This window comes from Dicentrarchus labrax, unplaced genomic scaffold, assembly GCF_905237075.1.
Source record: "Dicentrarchus labrax unplaced genomic scaffold, dlabrax2021, whole genome shotgun sequence".
In the NCBI taxonomy this organism is placed as follows: Eukaryota; Metazoa; Chordata; class Actinopteri; family Moronidae; genus Dicentrarchus; species Dicentrarchus labrax.
Window position 1 is genome coordinate 17,345,292 of NW_026136710.1, and position 12,652 is coordinate 17,357,943.

Consider the following 12,652-nt stretch of genomic DNA (forward strand, 5'->3'; position numbering starts at 1 on the left):
ACCACTGAAACCTTTAAGTCATAGTTTTTAGCAATATGCTACCCTTAACTTCATGAATACTGGCACATTTTACTATTTTATATTTATTGGGAATGTTTTGTTGTTTTTTTAAGCACATATTCCACATTTGATATTAACTAATTCAGAAATTGTTTCATTAGAAACTCAATTCTGAATTAAATGCTCTTCTGTAGTTTTTGTCCACAGCTTTAAAATGATAATGAAAATGCCACAGAAAAGGGGGGTCTAACTTTTAAAACCTTTATTGATTATAGTCAACTTTTAACATGTAAAAACACATATGATCATTATGAAACATTTGTATAAAACACATTGACTATACATTGTTAGAACAAGATGGAGATGAGTCCATGTCTTCAGGTTTGTGTGCTGTTGTGTGTCTCTGTGCTGCTGTCTTCTGCCTGTGAACACACACTCTGCTGTGTTTTCTCCTCCAAGCTCCTCTTGATAGTCAGCTCTCTCTCAGCCTCCTCAACACGTGGAGCTTTAGCCGTCTGGATGTGGAGCTTCCCGTCTGGAGCCAGGTAGCAGGTGACGGCTTCTGGGTTCAGTCCTTCAGGCAGATCAAACTCTCGTCTGAACTCCTGCCGGCTGTAAGAGTAGGAGCCTTTCTCGTCCTCCTGCTTCTTCTCTGTCTTCCCGCTGACTCTCAGCTTCCTGCCCACCTGCCTGACGGACAGCTCCTCTGGGGAAAAGCCTTGAGTGTCCAGGGTCAGGCCAAAGTCCTCTCCCTCTTTCTCCAGCTGGTAGGAAAGCGGTTGCACGGCCACGCTGGTTTGGAAAGGCTCCGTCTCCTCCAGGATCTTGTGTTGAAGTTTGTCCATCAGCTCCAGACTGCTGCGGAGCTCCTGCAGGTTTCTCTGCAGTAGATCCTGCTGGTGGAGCAGAGGTCTGACCTCTGGCCACAGACTGCGTACAGGCCAGTATAAGTCCATGAATGGACTGAGGGCTGACTGGAATCCATGAGAGCACAGCATCTTCACTGTGTGTTTAGTGTTGAGTCCTCTTGTTGTGAGATGAACCGCTGTTAAAGTGTCTGTTCTGTTCTGTGTTGCTTTCTGTCTCAGCAGTGGGACTGTCCCAGCTTTTATATTCTGACTGGAGGAGCTCCAGAGGCTTCAGGAAGTTTCCTGTCATTACCACAGCTCTCCACTGGGTGGGGCTGTTATTCAGGAGTGCTGACGTCACTGGATCATTCCTGTTTGATCAGGACGTTTTCTAAATACATTTTAGCAACCAGGCAAAAATCATTTTATGAATTTCAATATGCAGCGGACATTGATGAGTTCCAAAAAAGACAAACAAATCTCGTGTCACTCTTTCAATTATCTGAAATCTTAAATTTCCCATTTCTTATGTTTTCTGGATGGTAGCAGATGGACAAGATAAATGAATTATATAGCCTTAATTTGACTGGGAGGAGAAAAAATATGTCATCAAAATAACATTTGTGATCAACTATTGTAACTTAACAGGAAGTTTTCTAAATACATTTTATGCTGAATTGAACTAAAAGAGCAGACAAAGACCCACAGTTGATGGATTTCACATTTGCATGAATTATTGTCAGAACTTTTTCCAGTATACATATGCTGCTTTCATCCATAGAACATTTAAACCAAAATTCTTCTATGGGAAAGAGAACAGGGCAGAGTTAGCTCTTCCACCAGAGGACAGTGAGGATGAGGAGAAAGACGTTGATGTGAACCTGGATGAGAGCAGTGACAGCTCAGAGTCAGAGCCAGGCACAGATACAGAACCACAGGAAACAGGTAGAGGTCTTAGTTCATCTAAGTTGATGCTAAATTAAACGTAAGACACTGAAAGAGAATGATTTAATGAAATTAGATAGGGAATATGATTCTTTTGGATCAAGGTAATAACATCCCCCGTTCTTTGTGTCTTGTGAAAGGTACCATAAAATCCAAGTTTTACTAAAACATAATGTCAATGAAAACAAAACTAAACAAACCCAACTCATAATTGGTGAAATGCATAGACCAGTATTTAAACAGTGACATTTATATTAGTTCCATTGTTTTTTGGAATGTATGTTAATAATAATATTGTAATTAACCTTTAATAACTACATATTGTTGCCATGTGTGCAACTACTGCATTTTAAAAATTGTTTTAAAAAAAGTTGAAATATTTTCATTATTTAGGCTTTTCGGAGTAATAAAGACACATTATAACATTATAATCATGTTAAAATAATAATTCATGCAATAGAGGATTCATTTAAATGGGAGACGACTTCTGTGATCACATTAAAATTCGTATTCAACCATTGTAACTTAAACAAGACAAAGTCCAAGGTGATGGAAACATGAAAGCAAAGAAAACCTGATGAATGTTGACTGCACCACTGAAACCTTTAAATCATAGTTTTTAGCAATATGCTACCCTTAACTTCATGAATACTGGCACATTTTACTATTTTATATTTATTGGGAATGTTTTGTTGTTTTTTTAAGCACATATTCCACATTTGATATTAACTAATTCAGAAATTGTTTCATTAGAAACTCAATTCTGAATTAAATGCTCTTCTGTAGTTTTTGTCCACAGCTTTAAAATGATAATGAAAATGCCAAAGAAAAGGGGGGTCTAACTTTTAAAACCTTTATTGATTATAGTCAACTTTTAACATATAAAAACACATATGATCATTATGAAACATTTGTATAAAACACATTGACTATACATTGTTAGAACAAGTTGGAGATGAGTCCATGTCTTCAGGTTTGTGTGCTGTTGTGTGTCTCTGTGCTGCTGCCTTCTGCCTGTGAACACACACTCTGCTGTGTTTTCTCCTCCAAGCTCTTCTTGATAGTCAGCTCTCTCTCAGCCTCCTCAACACGTGGAGCTTTGGCCGCCTGGATGTGGAGCTTCCCGTCTGGAGCCAGGTAGCAGGTGACGGCTTCGGGGTTCAGTCCTTCAGGCAGATCAAACTCTCGTCTGAACTCCTGCCGGCTGTAAGAGTAGGAGCCTTTCTCGTCCTCCTGCTTCTTCTCTGTCTTCCCGCTGACTCTCAGCTTCCTGCCCACCTGCCTGACGGACAGCTCCTCTGGGGAAAAGCCTTGAGTGTCCAGGGTCAGGCCAAAGTCCTCTCCCTCTTTCTCCAGCTGGTAGGAAAGCGGTTGCACGGCCATGCTGGTTTGGAAAGGCTCCGTCTCCTCCAGGATCTTGTGTTGAAGTTTGTCCATCAGCTCCAGACTGCTGCGGAGTTCCTGTAGGTTTCTCTGCAGTAGATCCTGCTGGTGGAGCAGAGGTCTGACCTCTGGCCACAGACTGCGTACAGGCCAGTACAAGTCCATGAATGGACTGAGGGCAGACTGGAATCCATGAGAGCACAGCATCTTCACTGTGTGTTTAGTGTTGAGTCCTCTTGTTGTGAGATGAACCGCTGTTAAAGTGTCTGTTCTCTTCTGTGTTGCTTTCTGTCTCAGCAGTGGGACTGTCCCAGCTTTTATATTCTGACTGGAGGAGCTCCAGAGGCTTCAGGAAGTTTCCTGTCATTACCACAGCTCTCCACTGGGTGGGGCTGTTATTCAGGAGTGCTGACGTCACTGGATCATTCCTGTTTGATCAGGAAGTTTTCTCTGAGACATTTCACTGTGGGAGTGGGGTTAACAGGGGGGAGGGAGTTTTTTTTCGTTCTATTTCGAATCTGCTTGTTATCATTAAGAATGTTTTGATCTATTTACATTTACTGATACTATGGATAACATGTATCAGTTGTTACTCAAATCAATCTCTAGGCTGCACTTTTTCCATGTGTACTGAAATACATTGATCAAAAGGTACTTAGGCAGTCATTCAGCAACAAAAATGAGAGGAAATTGAGACTAAAAGAAGTCATATGATATACATTTTGTTACATTTCTTTACCATCTCAAACTTAACAGCCTTTTTGCCTTTCTTTGAAATACATTCAGACAAACAAACAACCATCCCCCATTCAGAAAAAACATTCCCAGTTTATTTTAAGGACCATCATAACATGTATAGACTTTACTTTTGAAAAAGAGCTCTCAAAGCATTTAGGCTATTTGTATGATGTGTGAAGCATGGAATTATGTTGGTTTCCAGCACTGAACTGATATGATTCAGTCTAATTCATTTTATAACTGTATAGAGAATCAGAACATTTAAAAATGTAAACTTTAAATTAAAAAACTTCCACTGTGCCAAATAGATTTTGTGGTCATATTTTGAAGACGAGGGCCATAAACATGAGAAAGATTAGTTTCACACACTTATTGTACTCACTCAAATGCACTTATTATAGGGGGGAAAGCACACATCTCTTATACAAAATGTGTTTTATTTTTCAACCAAACCTAGGGAGGGAGGTTTTTTATTGTAATAACCTGCATCCTCATGTAGGGACACAAACAAACTGTGGTCACAAAATCCTGAGTGGAGGTCGGACATCCCTCCCTTTGATGGGACAAATCCTATCAACCAGGGCTTTATTCTGGGCCGGTACACTGGAGCTTAATCCCATCAGCGGGATGGATGATGAATAGCGGCGTGGTCGTCTGTGTGAAACAGGCTGCAAAAACAAGCTCCTTTCCCTTTTTATGAATGAACGCTGGGTCCCATGATCCGGCCAGCCAATGAGCAGCTCGCACCTGCACCCCCTTTGCAGCTCTGCAGCAACAAGAGGTCACTACACTTGAAAACGTGGAGGGAAGAGCGGAGCGCACAGCAGCGACAGCCCGCAGCAGCTTCACACGGATCCAGCAGGCCTTCATACGCACATACAGAGACACCAGAGAGGGGCTCCTTGTTCCATCAACAGACCGCGATGCCGCTGAATAACGGCAACACCGTGGCCGTGGAGAGACGCATGGATCTGGCCTCGCTCTTCTGCATGATCGGGCGGCACGGTCCCGCCGTGGCTCTGGCTGTCATAGCGATGGTGTCCGTGCTGGCGGGTTTCATCATCTACCGGACCGTGAGGGGGAAGCGGAGGAAGGCCACAGCCGCAGCCGGAGACGGAGACGGGAGGAGCGCCGGAGCGGAGATAGACGCAGCGATGGTCCAGCCGAGCCCGGAGGAATCCCGCAGCTCCGTGGAGTCAACAGGTAAAAAAGATCCGCAAAAAAAACAACCTGTCAGGTTTAAGGTTACTGCGGTCTACAGGTGTGGGAATTCACAGGTCACTTTAGGAATATTAGCCTATAGGTGATGGTGATTCGGTTTAGGACCCCAGTAGAAATACAGAGGAATATCACAGAAATATGACAGTCCTTTGAGAAATGCAATGCCATAAGGAGCCTATAAGAGCTGCCTGCTGCAGATAATGTTAGTATTAATATCTAGCCTGAGTTATGTTACAGTGGTACTTTATAAATAGGATATCATAACATAATATTTAGCCATTATTATCTTTGGGACATTAGTCAAAGCTGACCTCATAGGCCATACTGATCCAGATAGACATTTAAAAGGACAGATTAAATGACCATAGTAGTACAAGTATTCTACAAGTACATTAACTTCAGTCCTCTACATAGGTAGGCCTATACAAATTTGAGCTACTTGTACTTCCATGCTACTTTCTACTTCTGCTGCACCACAATGCAAGAGGGAAATAATATACTTTTAGTACATTAATCTGACAGCTGGAACTACTGATTACTTTCCAGATTAAGATTTTGCAAACAAAACATTTCATGAGCTCATAGAATATGATGTATTGTTAGATTAAACTACAAAACTACACTATAGTACAACTATAAAATGGTAAAACTGACTCAACCTCGACCAACAATAAAAGTAAAATGCTGCCTGCACACGAGTCCATCCACAAAAATAATCTAGTAACATATGTAATAAAATAACACTCGCATAGGGCGATTTTTCTGAATTATGAGTTCTCCTGCCTTGTACATGATGCTATTAATACTATAGTGGATTCAGCTACAGACATAATGAGATCAAACTGACTTATAAGGGTATGCAAGAGAAATACTTGCCAGGTCAAATAAGGCCTTAAAAGGAGAAGACATACAATCAACAAACAATTACTATTGCTAAGTGCATAGATTACTTATCCTGTGATTAGATTTTCTGCTGTCCTGCCATTTTACAAAGGAACAAAGATGGATAAGACACAAGTACAAAAACAACATTTGTTTCTTTGTAAACTCATCAAATATTAATTTACAGGTTTAAACAAGTAAAATTTATTTTAATTTAAAATAACCTGTCTAATATTTAGCAGCACACCACTCATCTATTCTACTTTTCAAGTTATAAAGTCTGACATAAATAAAAATAAGTACAACCTTAATTAAAAATAAACTCAATGTACTGTAAATGATATGACTAGTGTTTAGTATTTGTGTAAAGTAGTTTAAGTGTTGTGTGTTGTATAATATGTGCTTTTTTCTATCTTGTTATAGACGTGAGTGATGAAGGCTTATCAGATGTGAAAGAAGATGTTGAGCTGATTCAGAGTGATCTCAAAATCAGGCACCGCCGTGCTGCAGCTGCTGCTGCTGAGAAAAAATCTCCACCTTATTCTCCTCCCAAGAGTGACATCCAAGTACCAGACATCAAGCACACTGCTTCAGCTCACACAGAAGAAATGCATACAGAGATGTATGCAGAAGAGGCCAGTCAGGGCCTGCAAAGTGATACTTACACAGTGGCTGAAATGGTGGATGAGGATGCAGTTGATTGCCACCAGGGTGCAACAGATGGCATTGTTGAGGATGTGATAGAAGAGGGCCGTGATAATGATAGCTGCTTGGAGGAGTCTGAGCCGATTAATGATGAGAACCATGAGGAAGAAGAGAAGGTGAGCAGCAATTTGTGTCTGTGTGAGACTGAAATATTGTTTCAGAGGCATGGACAAACACACCAACTTCAGTAGATTATTTTAACGCGTTATATTAACCATAAATTATATAACTTTGAATAATTTGCACTTTGCAGCTCTTTGCGGCTTTTTAGCCTCTATCAGTTTATTGTTTTGGTTCGCTGTATGGGTCAGTCTCACTATTCTCAACAGCCCCTTTTCTATCAGCATCAGAAGCTCCGATAAACCCATTGTATGCTACTGACTCTTTACCGCATACCAGACAGACAAAGTGAGCAAGCATCTGGTAAATAAAGTGGAACATCTAGAAGTTAAAGAGTCGGATATTTGGAGTTTGGAGTTTGAGCATAGATAGGGTAGGTAATATTGAAAATTTCATTTATCAGGTGGCCAGAAACACAATCAGTGAATGCTAATGTTGCTCCATGACTGTTGGATGTGTAAATAACCTACTAACGTGTTACTACATTTTAAAGACGATAATATCTCCGTACTGTGTATGTCAGCTTATTGTGAAGCTTCTGCCCCCAGCTGGCCAAAAATCAATGAATGCAGCTTTAAAGTAATAGTTTATCATTTTTGGAATATGCTTTTTCTTGCGGAGAGTTAGATCAGAAAATTGCAGCAAACATGTGCGTTAAATATTAAGCTACAGCCAGAAAACAATTAGCTTAGCTTAGCACAAAGAAGTAGGGGGAAATGGCTCTGTCTAAAAGTAACAAAATCCGACAACTGGCACCTATAAAGCTCACTAATAAACACGTAATATCTTATTTCTAACCATACCAAAACTGAAGTGTAAAAACAATAAAAACAATGGCAACCTCAGAGAGGGCAACCTTAACAAGACTCAAGGAAGTCACAACACCCGGCCTAGAAATAGACAAACACATAACCCCGTGTTCCACCACACTTATAATATAATATAATGTGTTCATTTTGTTACCTTTGGACAGAGCCAGGTTAGCTGTTAACCTTGTTTTCCATTCTAAACTAACCTAACCAGTGGCATGGCTGTAGCTCCATATTTAGCAAATGTATAGAGTGGCGCCAATCTTCTCATCTAACTCTCGACGAACTTCTGATCTACCACTCGGCAAGAGAGCAAATAAGTATAATTCCCAATTTGTCTGAACTGTTTCTTTAAGGATTTGGAGCACCAACACACATTTCTCTCTCACCTACATATCCGTTATCCTTAGACCTCATTCTCTCTGTGGTTTCAGACTAGTGCAGACCAGGGAAATTACAGGCAGTGTTTCTGGTTTACCCCTGTGTACTTTATATTTTGTCTTGTATGCATTTTTATCCACAGTCTGACAAACTTAGACCTGCAGATACTAACTTTCTATTCATGTGTCTAGGTGTTAAAGGGAGAATGCCAGGAAGATGAGGATGTGACCACAGACAAGGATGTTTCAAACAAGACCAAACAAGAGGAGGAAAACTTTGAGTGTGCTTTGAACAATCCAGTGTGCTGCGAACAAGCCCCTCATATGGGTGAAAAGGGTGATGAAGACAGACAACAACATAATAACACCACACTGAAAACAAATTGGGTGGAATCCACCTCGGAGGAGCCAGTCATTTATACTGAAGATGTACCTGTTTCTTGCATCTCTTATAGCAAAGATGAGAAGTTTGAGGAAGAGAATCCACATAGTATTGATTACTATAATTATTCCTACAAAAAAGAAGTTTCTCCAGAGGAGGAAAAGAAAAATGAAGGTGAGGAGGCCGTAGAAGAGTGTGAAGAATTCAAGGTAATTGCTCAACAAGGTGAGATGTGGTCCTCAACATTTGAAAAAGAAACAAACCTGCCATCTACAGAGCAAGACCTGTGTGACCATGTAATGGACAAGGTGACACCGCTTTGTCGGGATAGTGATTGGGATGAAGATGGTCGTCTTGCTGCTGAGAGATATGGCGACCACTTGCCGCAGTTCAACAAGCAAGAAGCAGTGATCGAACAAAAGGAGGAAATTGGTCTTAAGTATATTAAAGAGGACAGTGTTCTTTATGATGGTGCTGATCAAGTAAACGAGAATATGCTGACTAGTGACAACATTGTTGTCTGTGGTGAAGAACATGACAGTTCAAGTGTGGCACTACCCTGTTTGAGCGTACCTATAAAGGTTGAGAATCAAGACGATAAGATAAAAGAAGATAGAGCTATTTTATCTCTGGATGAAGATACTGATTCTACTACTCCTGGCCCTCAAATGCCATCACATGAGACAGAAGATTTGCCTGAAAACAGTGGAAATGGCACAACCGTGGTGTTGGCTGAAGAATGCAATGACCAACTGTATGACCCCCATATTCAATCTTGCTTCAATGACCAACAAAGTGTCCAAATGATGAATGACGTTTTTGACAAGGCAAGTGTCGCTGCTGATCCTGATACAGCTGAAAGCATAACTGCTTCTGTAATAACTGAAGAAATATCTTGTCCTAACCTGCCATCTATTTGCCAAGACCAACAAAGTGACCACATGGAAAATAATGAAACTTTTGATGAGATATGGGTTAATTCTGCCACAGATGCACCCGCCTGTGATAATGCCAACATTGTCCCACCTAGAATGTCTGAAGAAATATATCATCCTGACATGTCTTCCTCCCAAGACCAACAAAGTGACCAAACAAAAAACAATGGAGATTTTTCAGAAGTTACCACTGGTACTGCTCCTGTCATGACTAAGGACATTAGCCCTCCCATGTGTCAAATTCACTTGCTGTCTTTCGAGCAAAGTGAGCTGAGGGATAATGACATATCATCTCCTGGTGTTGGCGAAGAGAGTGGGATTTCAAGCATGGCTGTCAGCCCTGACTTGCAGGATCCTGGTAAGGAGTTTGATATGACCGTTGAAAATATGGCACTTCCGGTGATTGATTGTGATCTACTGCCCAAGGGACAGACAGAGGCTCAAAACAGCATATTTGCTGATGATGTAGCTATATCTGTCATTGAAGAAGATACAGTAGGTAGAGTGTTCGGGCCTTACCCTTCCCAGCCACCCCACAGTGAGCACACAGATTGGACTACTTATGAATCATTTGCAGCCAATGAGGACATGTTTGGCCATGAGATTGAAGATAGTTACCACAGAGAGATGGATCAATTTACAGCTCAGATTGCAGCCAGCATTACTAGCTTAACTGATGAGCTGAAAATACAGACCGACATGAAAGCTGTTGTTGAAGTCGTAGAGATTAAAGAGAAGAAGGCAGGAGTCATTGTTGAAAAGAAAGAGGAAACAAAAGCAGAGGAGGAGGAGGAAGAGGACAATGAAAAGACTGAAATCAGTATCATGGAGGCAACTATGGACAATAACGAATGGATCACGGAGAGTAACTTCCAAGTCCTTCCCTGGATGAAGCTTTCTCCCCCATCTTTTTCCCAAGAACACACAAAAACCAGCCAGCTTCCCACCGAAGACAGCCAATGCAGCTCAGCTGTAACAGACACCACTTGTACAGATACATCAGATACCCCCCCTTCCACTGAAGTCAAAGAAAACAACACCCTCTCCCTAGTTGACGAAAGCATGGGAAACAACAAGAAGGTTGTGGCAGTCCAGCCCATGCCCCAGAACGTCAACGTGACCTTCTGTGTCCATTATTTTACCCAATCACCATACCAGACGGTGGCTGTCACAGGGAATCTGCAGGAGCTGGGAAACTGGAAGGGATTCGTCCCGTTAGAGAGATCCAAGGATGGGCACTGGGCCACGGTGGTCAGCCTGCCCGCAGAGAGCCATGTGGAGTGGAAGTTTGTAGTAGTTGACAAGGGTGAGGTTTGTCGCTGGGAGGAATGTGGCAACCGCCTCCTTGATACGGGTTTTGGAGATGACCTGCTTGTGCAAAAATGGTGGGGACTCTTTTAAGAGGTGAGGTGAAAGGAATATTGTGAATGATATGTACAGTAAGCTTTGGTACTGGACACTGGACCAGGTAAAAGTCAAGTATTTCTACAGCCCATCACAAGACCCACATGATGATCCAGTATATTAAATGTCACCTAGGACCCTTTTGTACTGTATCACAATATTATGAATACATACTTGTAAGATTTGGTAAATTTGGGGGACAAAACACATCTAGAGGTCAAGGATAACAACTGGGTTTAATATCAAGGTAACTAACCAATGTTTCAGCAACAATTAAGATCAATTGGATATTTTTTTAAGCAAAAAGCTGGAGTTTTGGTCGGACAAAAGCAATTTAGAGATGTCACCTGATCTTGATAGGCCTTTTTAATCACTGTCTGACACTGTATTGACTAAAGTTAATCAGTCATTAAAACAATTGCTGCAGCACTATTATGTTTCAACATGTAGTTAGAACCTAATTCACACTGAAAGAGTTTTACAATTATCTTTTAAATTTTAACCATATTTAGACCAGATGTCTAGACATATTTTGACCTGCAAATTCCAACAACATGATTACTGGGATAAAGCATCGTCGAATGGGACTTTTCTTAGAGGATTTCTCTCTAATAGCCAATTATTAGGTGGATCTTTCAGGGAACTGAAAAGATTGCCATCAGAAGACAGAAGTAAATCGTCTTTCTTCTTCTTCTTCTTATGCAAACTGCACCCTTTTAAAAAGTGGGTGATTTAATGCAAGTGTTTAATTTGTATAAAGTGAGACATTATTCTACTGTCTATATGCTGCTTAAATAACCCCCAAAAATCTATGAGAATAAATGCACATAGTTCACTTTTACTACAGCAATATCAAAGCAATAATTGTTCTGTTTTCAGTATGACTGGTGTTTTATCAGGTATTCTATTGTGTTTACCACTAAACTGTGATATAGTTGTAACTTTGATGCTGCTTTTATCTTGTGGGACTTTGCATGCAAGATTGTCCCATTGTTGTTCTATGAATGTGCCTTTTAAACATGTTTTTCTATTAATGTGTTACAATGCATCAAAACAGTGTGGCTTGTCTTTTTAAACACCTTTGCTGGGCATCATTTTCTCTGTTTCACTACAACTTTAAGTGAATTAGTTACAGTATATTCATTATTTTCTCAGAACTGATGCTGTCAGTTTATTTTCTTGTTGTTTCATTACTTTATTAGTGTCAAATATAGTATATATACCTTAGATAATATCAGAGTATCTTATTATGCAAAATTGTGATGATAATGCAGTTATTGATTGTCATTAAGGTGGAGTTGGTGACCAAATAAACAAGTCTTCTGTCACGAGTATTTACGTTTCTTATACATGTTACTTTATTGAAAGAAGGTGTCTCACTCCCTAAATAAACTTGGAAATTCATTTTCAGTGATTTTAGTTACTTGAACTACTCCAGTATTTTATGCAAGCTAAACCAGATTAAGCTAATTTCAAATACTTCTGTATTACTCTGCAGCTTGTTTTTGACATGATGTGTTTGGTAAATGGTAAATGGACCTGTACTTGTATAGCGCCTTTCTAGTCTTCCGACCACTCAAAGTGCTTTTACAATACGTGCCACATTCACCCTTTCACACACATTCACTCAGTGATGGCAAAGTCCATCGAACAGAAACTAACATTCATACACACTCACACACCGATGCACGGCATCGGGAGCAATTTGGGGTTCAGTATCTTGCTCAAGGATACTTTGACATGTGGCACCAGGAGCTGGGGATCGAACCCACAACCTTCCGATTAAGGATTAAGCCTTTGACCTCTTGACCTTTAAAGTATATCATGTTGTCTCTTAGAGCAAAGATATTATTTAATATAGATAATATATAATAGGCATTGAATAGAGACATTTGCAGAT

The 12,652-nt window shown here is 40.5% G+C and overlaps 2 protein-coding genes across 2 annotated transcripts; one reads left to right on the top strand and one right to left on the bottom strand.

Annotated features, from left to right (window-relative positions):
• Positions 1-247: 247 nt before the first annotated feature.
• Positions 248-4,454, bottom strand: LOC127370901 (heat shock protein 30-like). Its single transcript, XM_051413383.1, has 2 exons — positions 2,767-4,454; positions 248-381 (listed from the first exon to the last, which is right to left on the bottom strand). Exons 1-2 carry the CDS (start codon positions 3,381-3,383, stop codon positions 378-380), a joined length of 621 nt encoding a protein of 206 aa, XP_051269343.1. The 5' UTR covers positions 3,384-4,454; the 3' UTR covers positions 248-377.
• Positions 4,455-4,524: 70 nt separating this feature from the next.
• Positions 4,525-12,086, top strand: stbd1 (starch binding domain 1). The gene is made up of 3 exons (XM_051413375.1): positions 4,525-5,117; positions 6,441-6,838; positions 8,224-12,086. The coding sequence occupies exons 1-3, from the start codon at positions 4,631-4,633 to the stop codon at positions 10,747-10,749; spliced, it is 3,411 nt and encodes a 1,136-aa protein (XP_051269335.1). The 5' UTR covers positions 4,525-4,630; the 3' UTR covers positions 10,750-12,086.
• Positions 12,087-12,652: the final 566 nt, after the last annotated feature.

What these genes read in the sequence shown, in the direction of transcription:
- stbd1 (XM_051413375.1), top strand. Translation starts at nt 4,631, where the DNA reads ATGATCCGGCCAGCCAATGAGCAGCTCGCACCTGCACCCCCTTTGCAG. An exon ending in CAGCTCCGTGGAGTCAACAG is followed by an intron (nt 5,118 to 6,440) that starts GTAAAAAAGATC and finishes ATCTTGTTATAG; the next exon opens with ACGTGAGTGATGAAGGCTTA. An exon ending in ACCATGAGGAAGAAGAGAAG is followed by an intron (nt 6,839 to 8,223) that starts GTGAGCAGCAAT and finishes TCATGTGTCTAG; the next exon opens with GTGTTAAAGGGAGAATGCCA.
- LOC127370901 (XM_051413383.1), bottom strand. Translation starts at nt 3,383, where the DNA reads ATGCTGTGCTCTCATGGATTCCAGTCTGCCCTCAGTCCATTCATGGAC.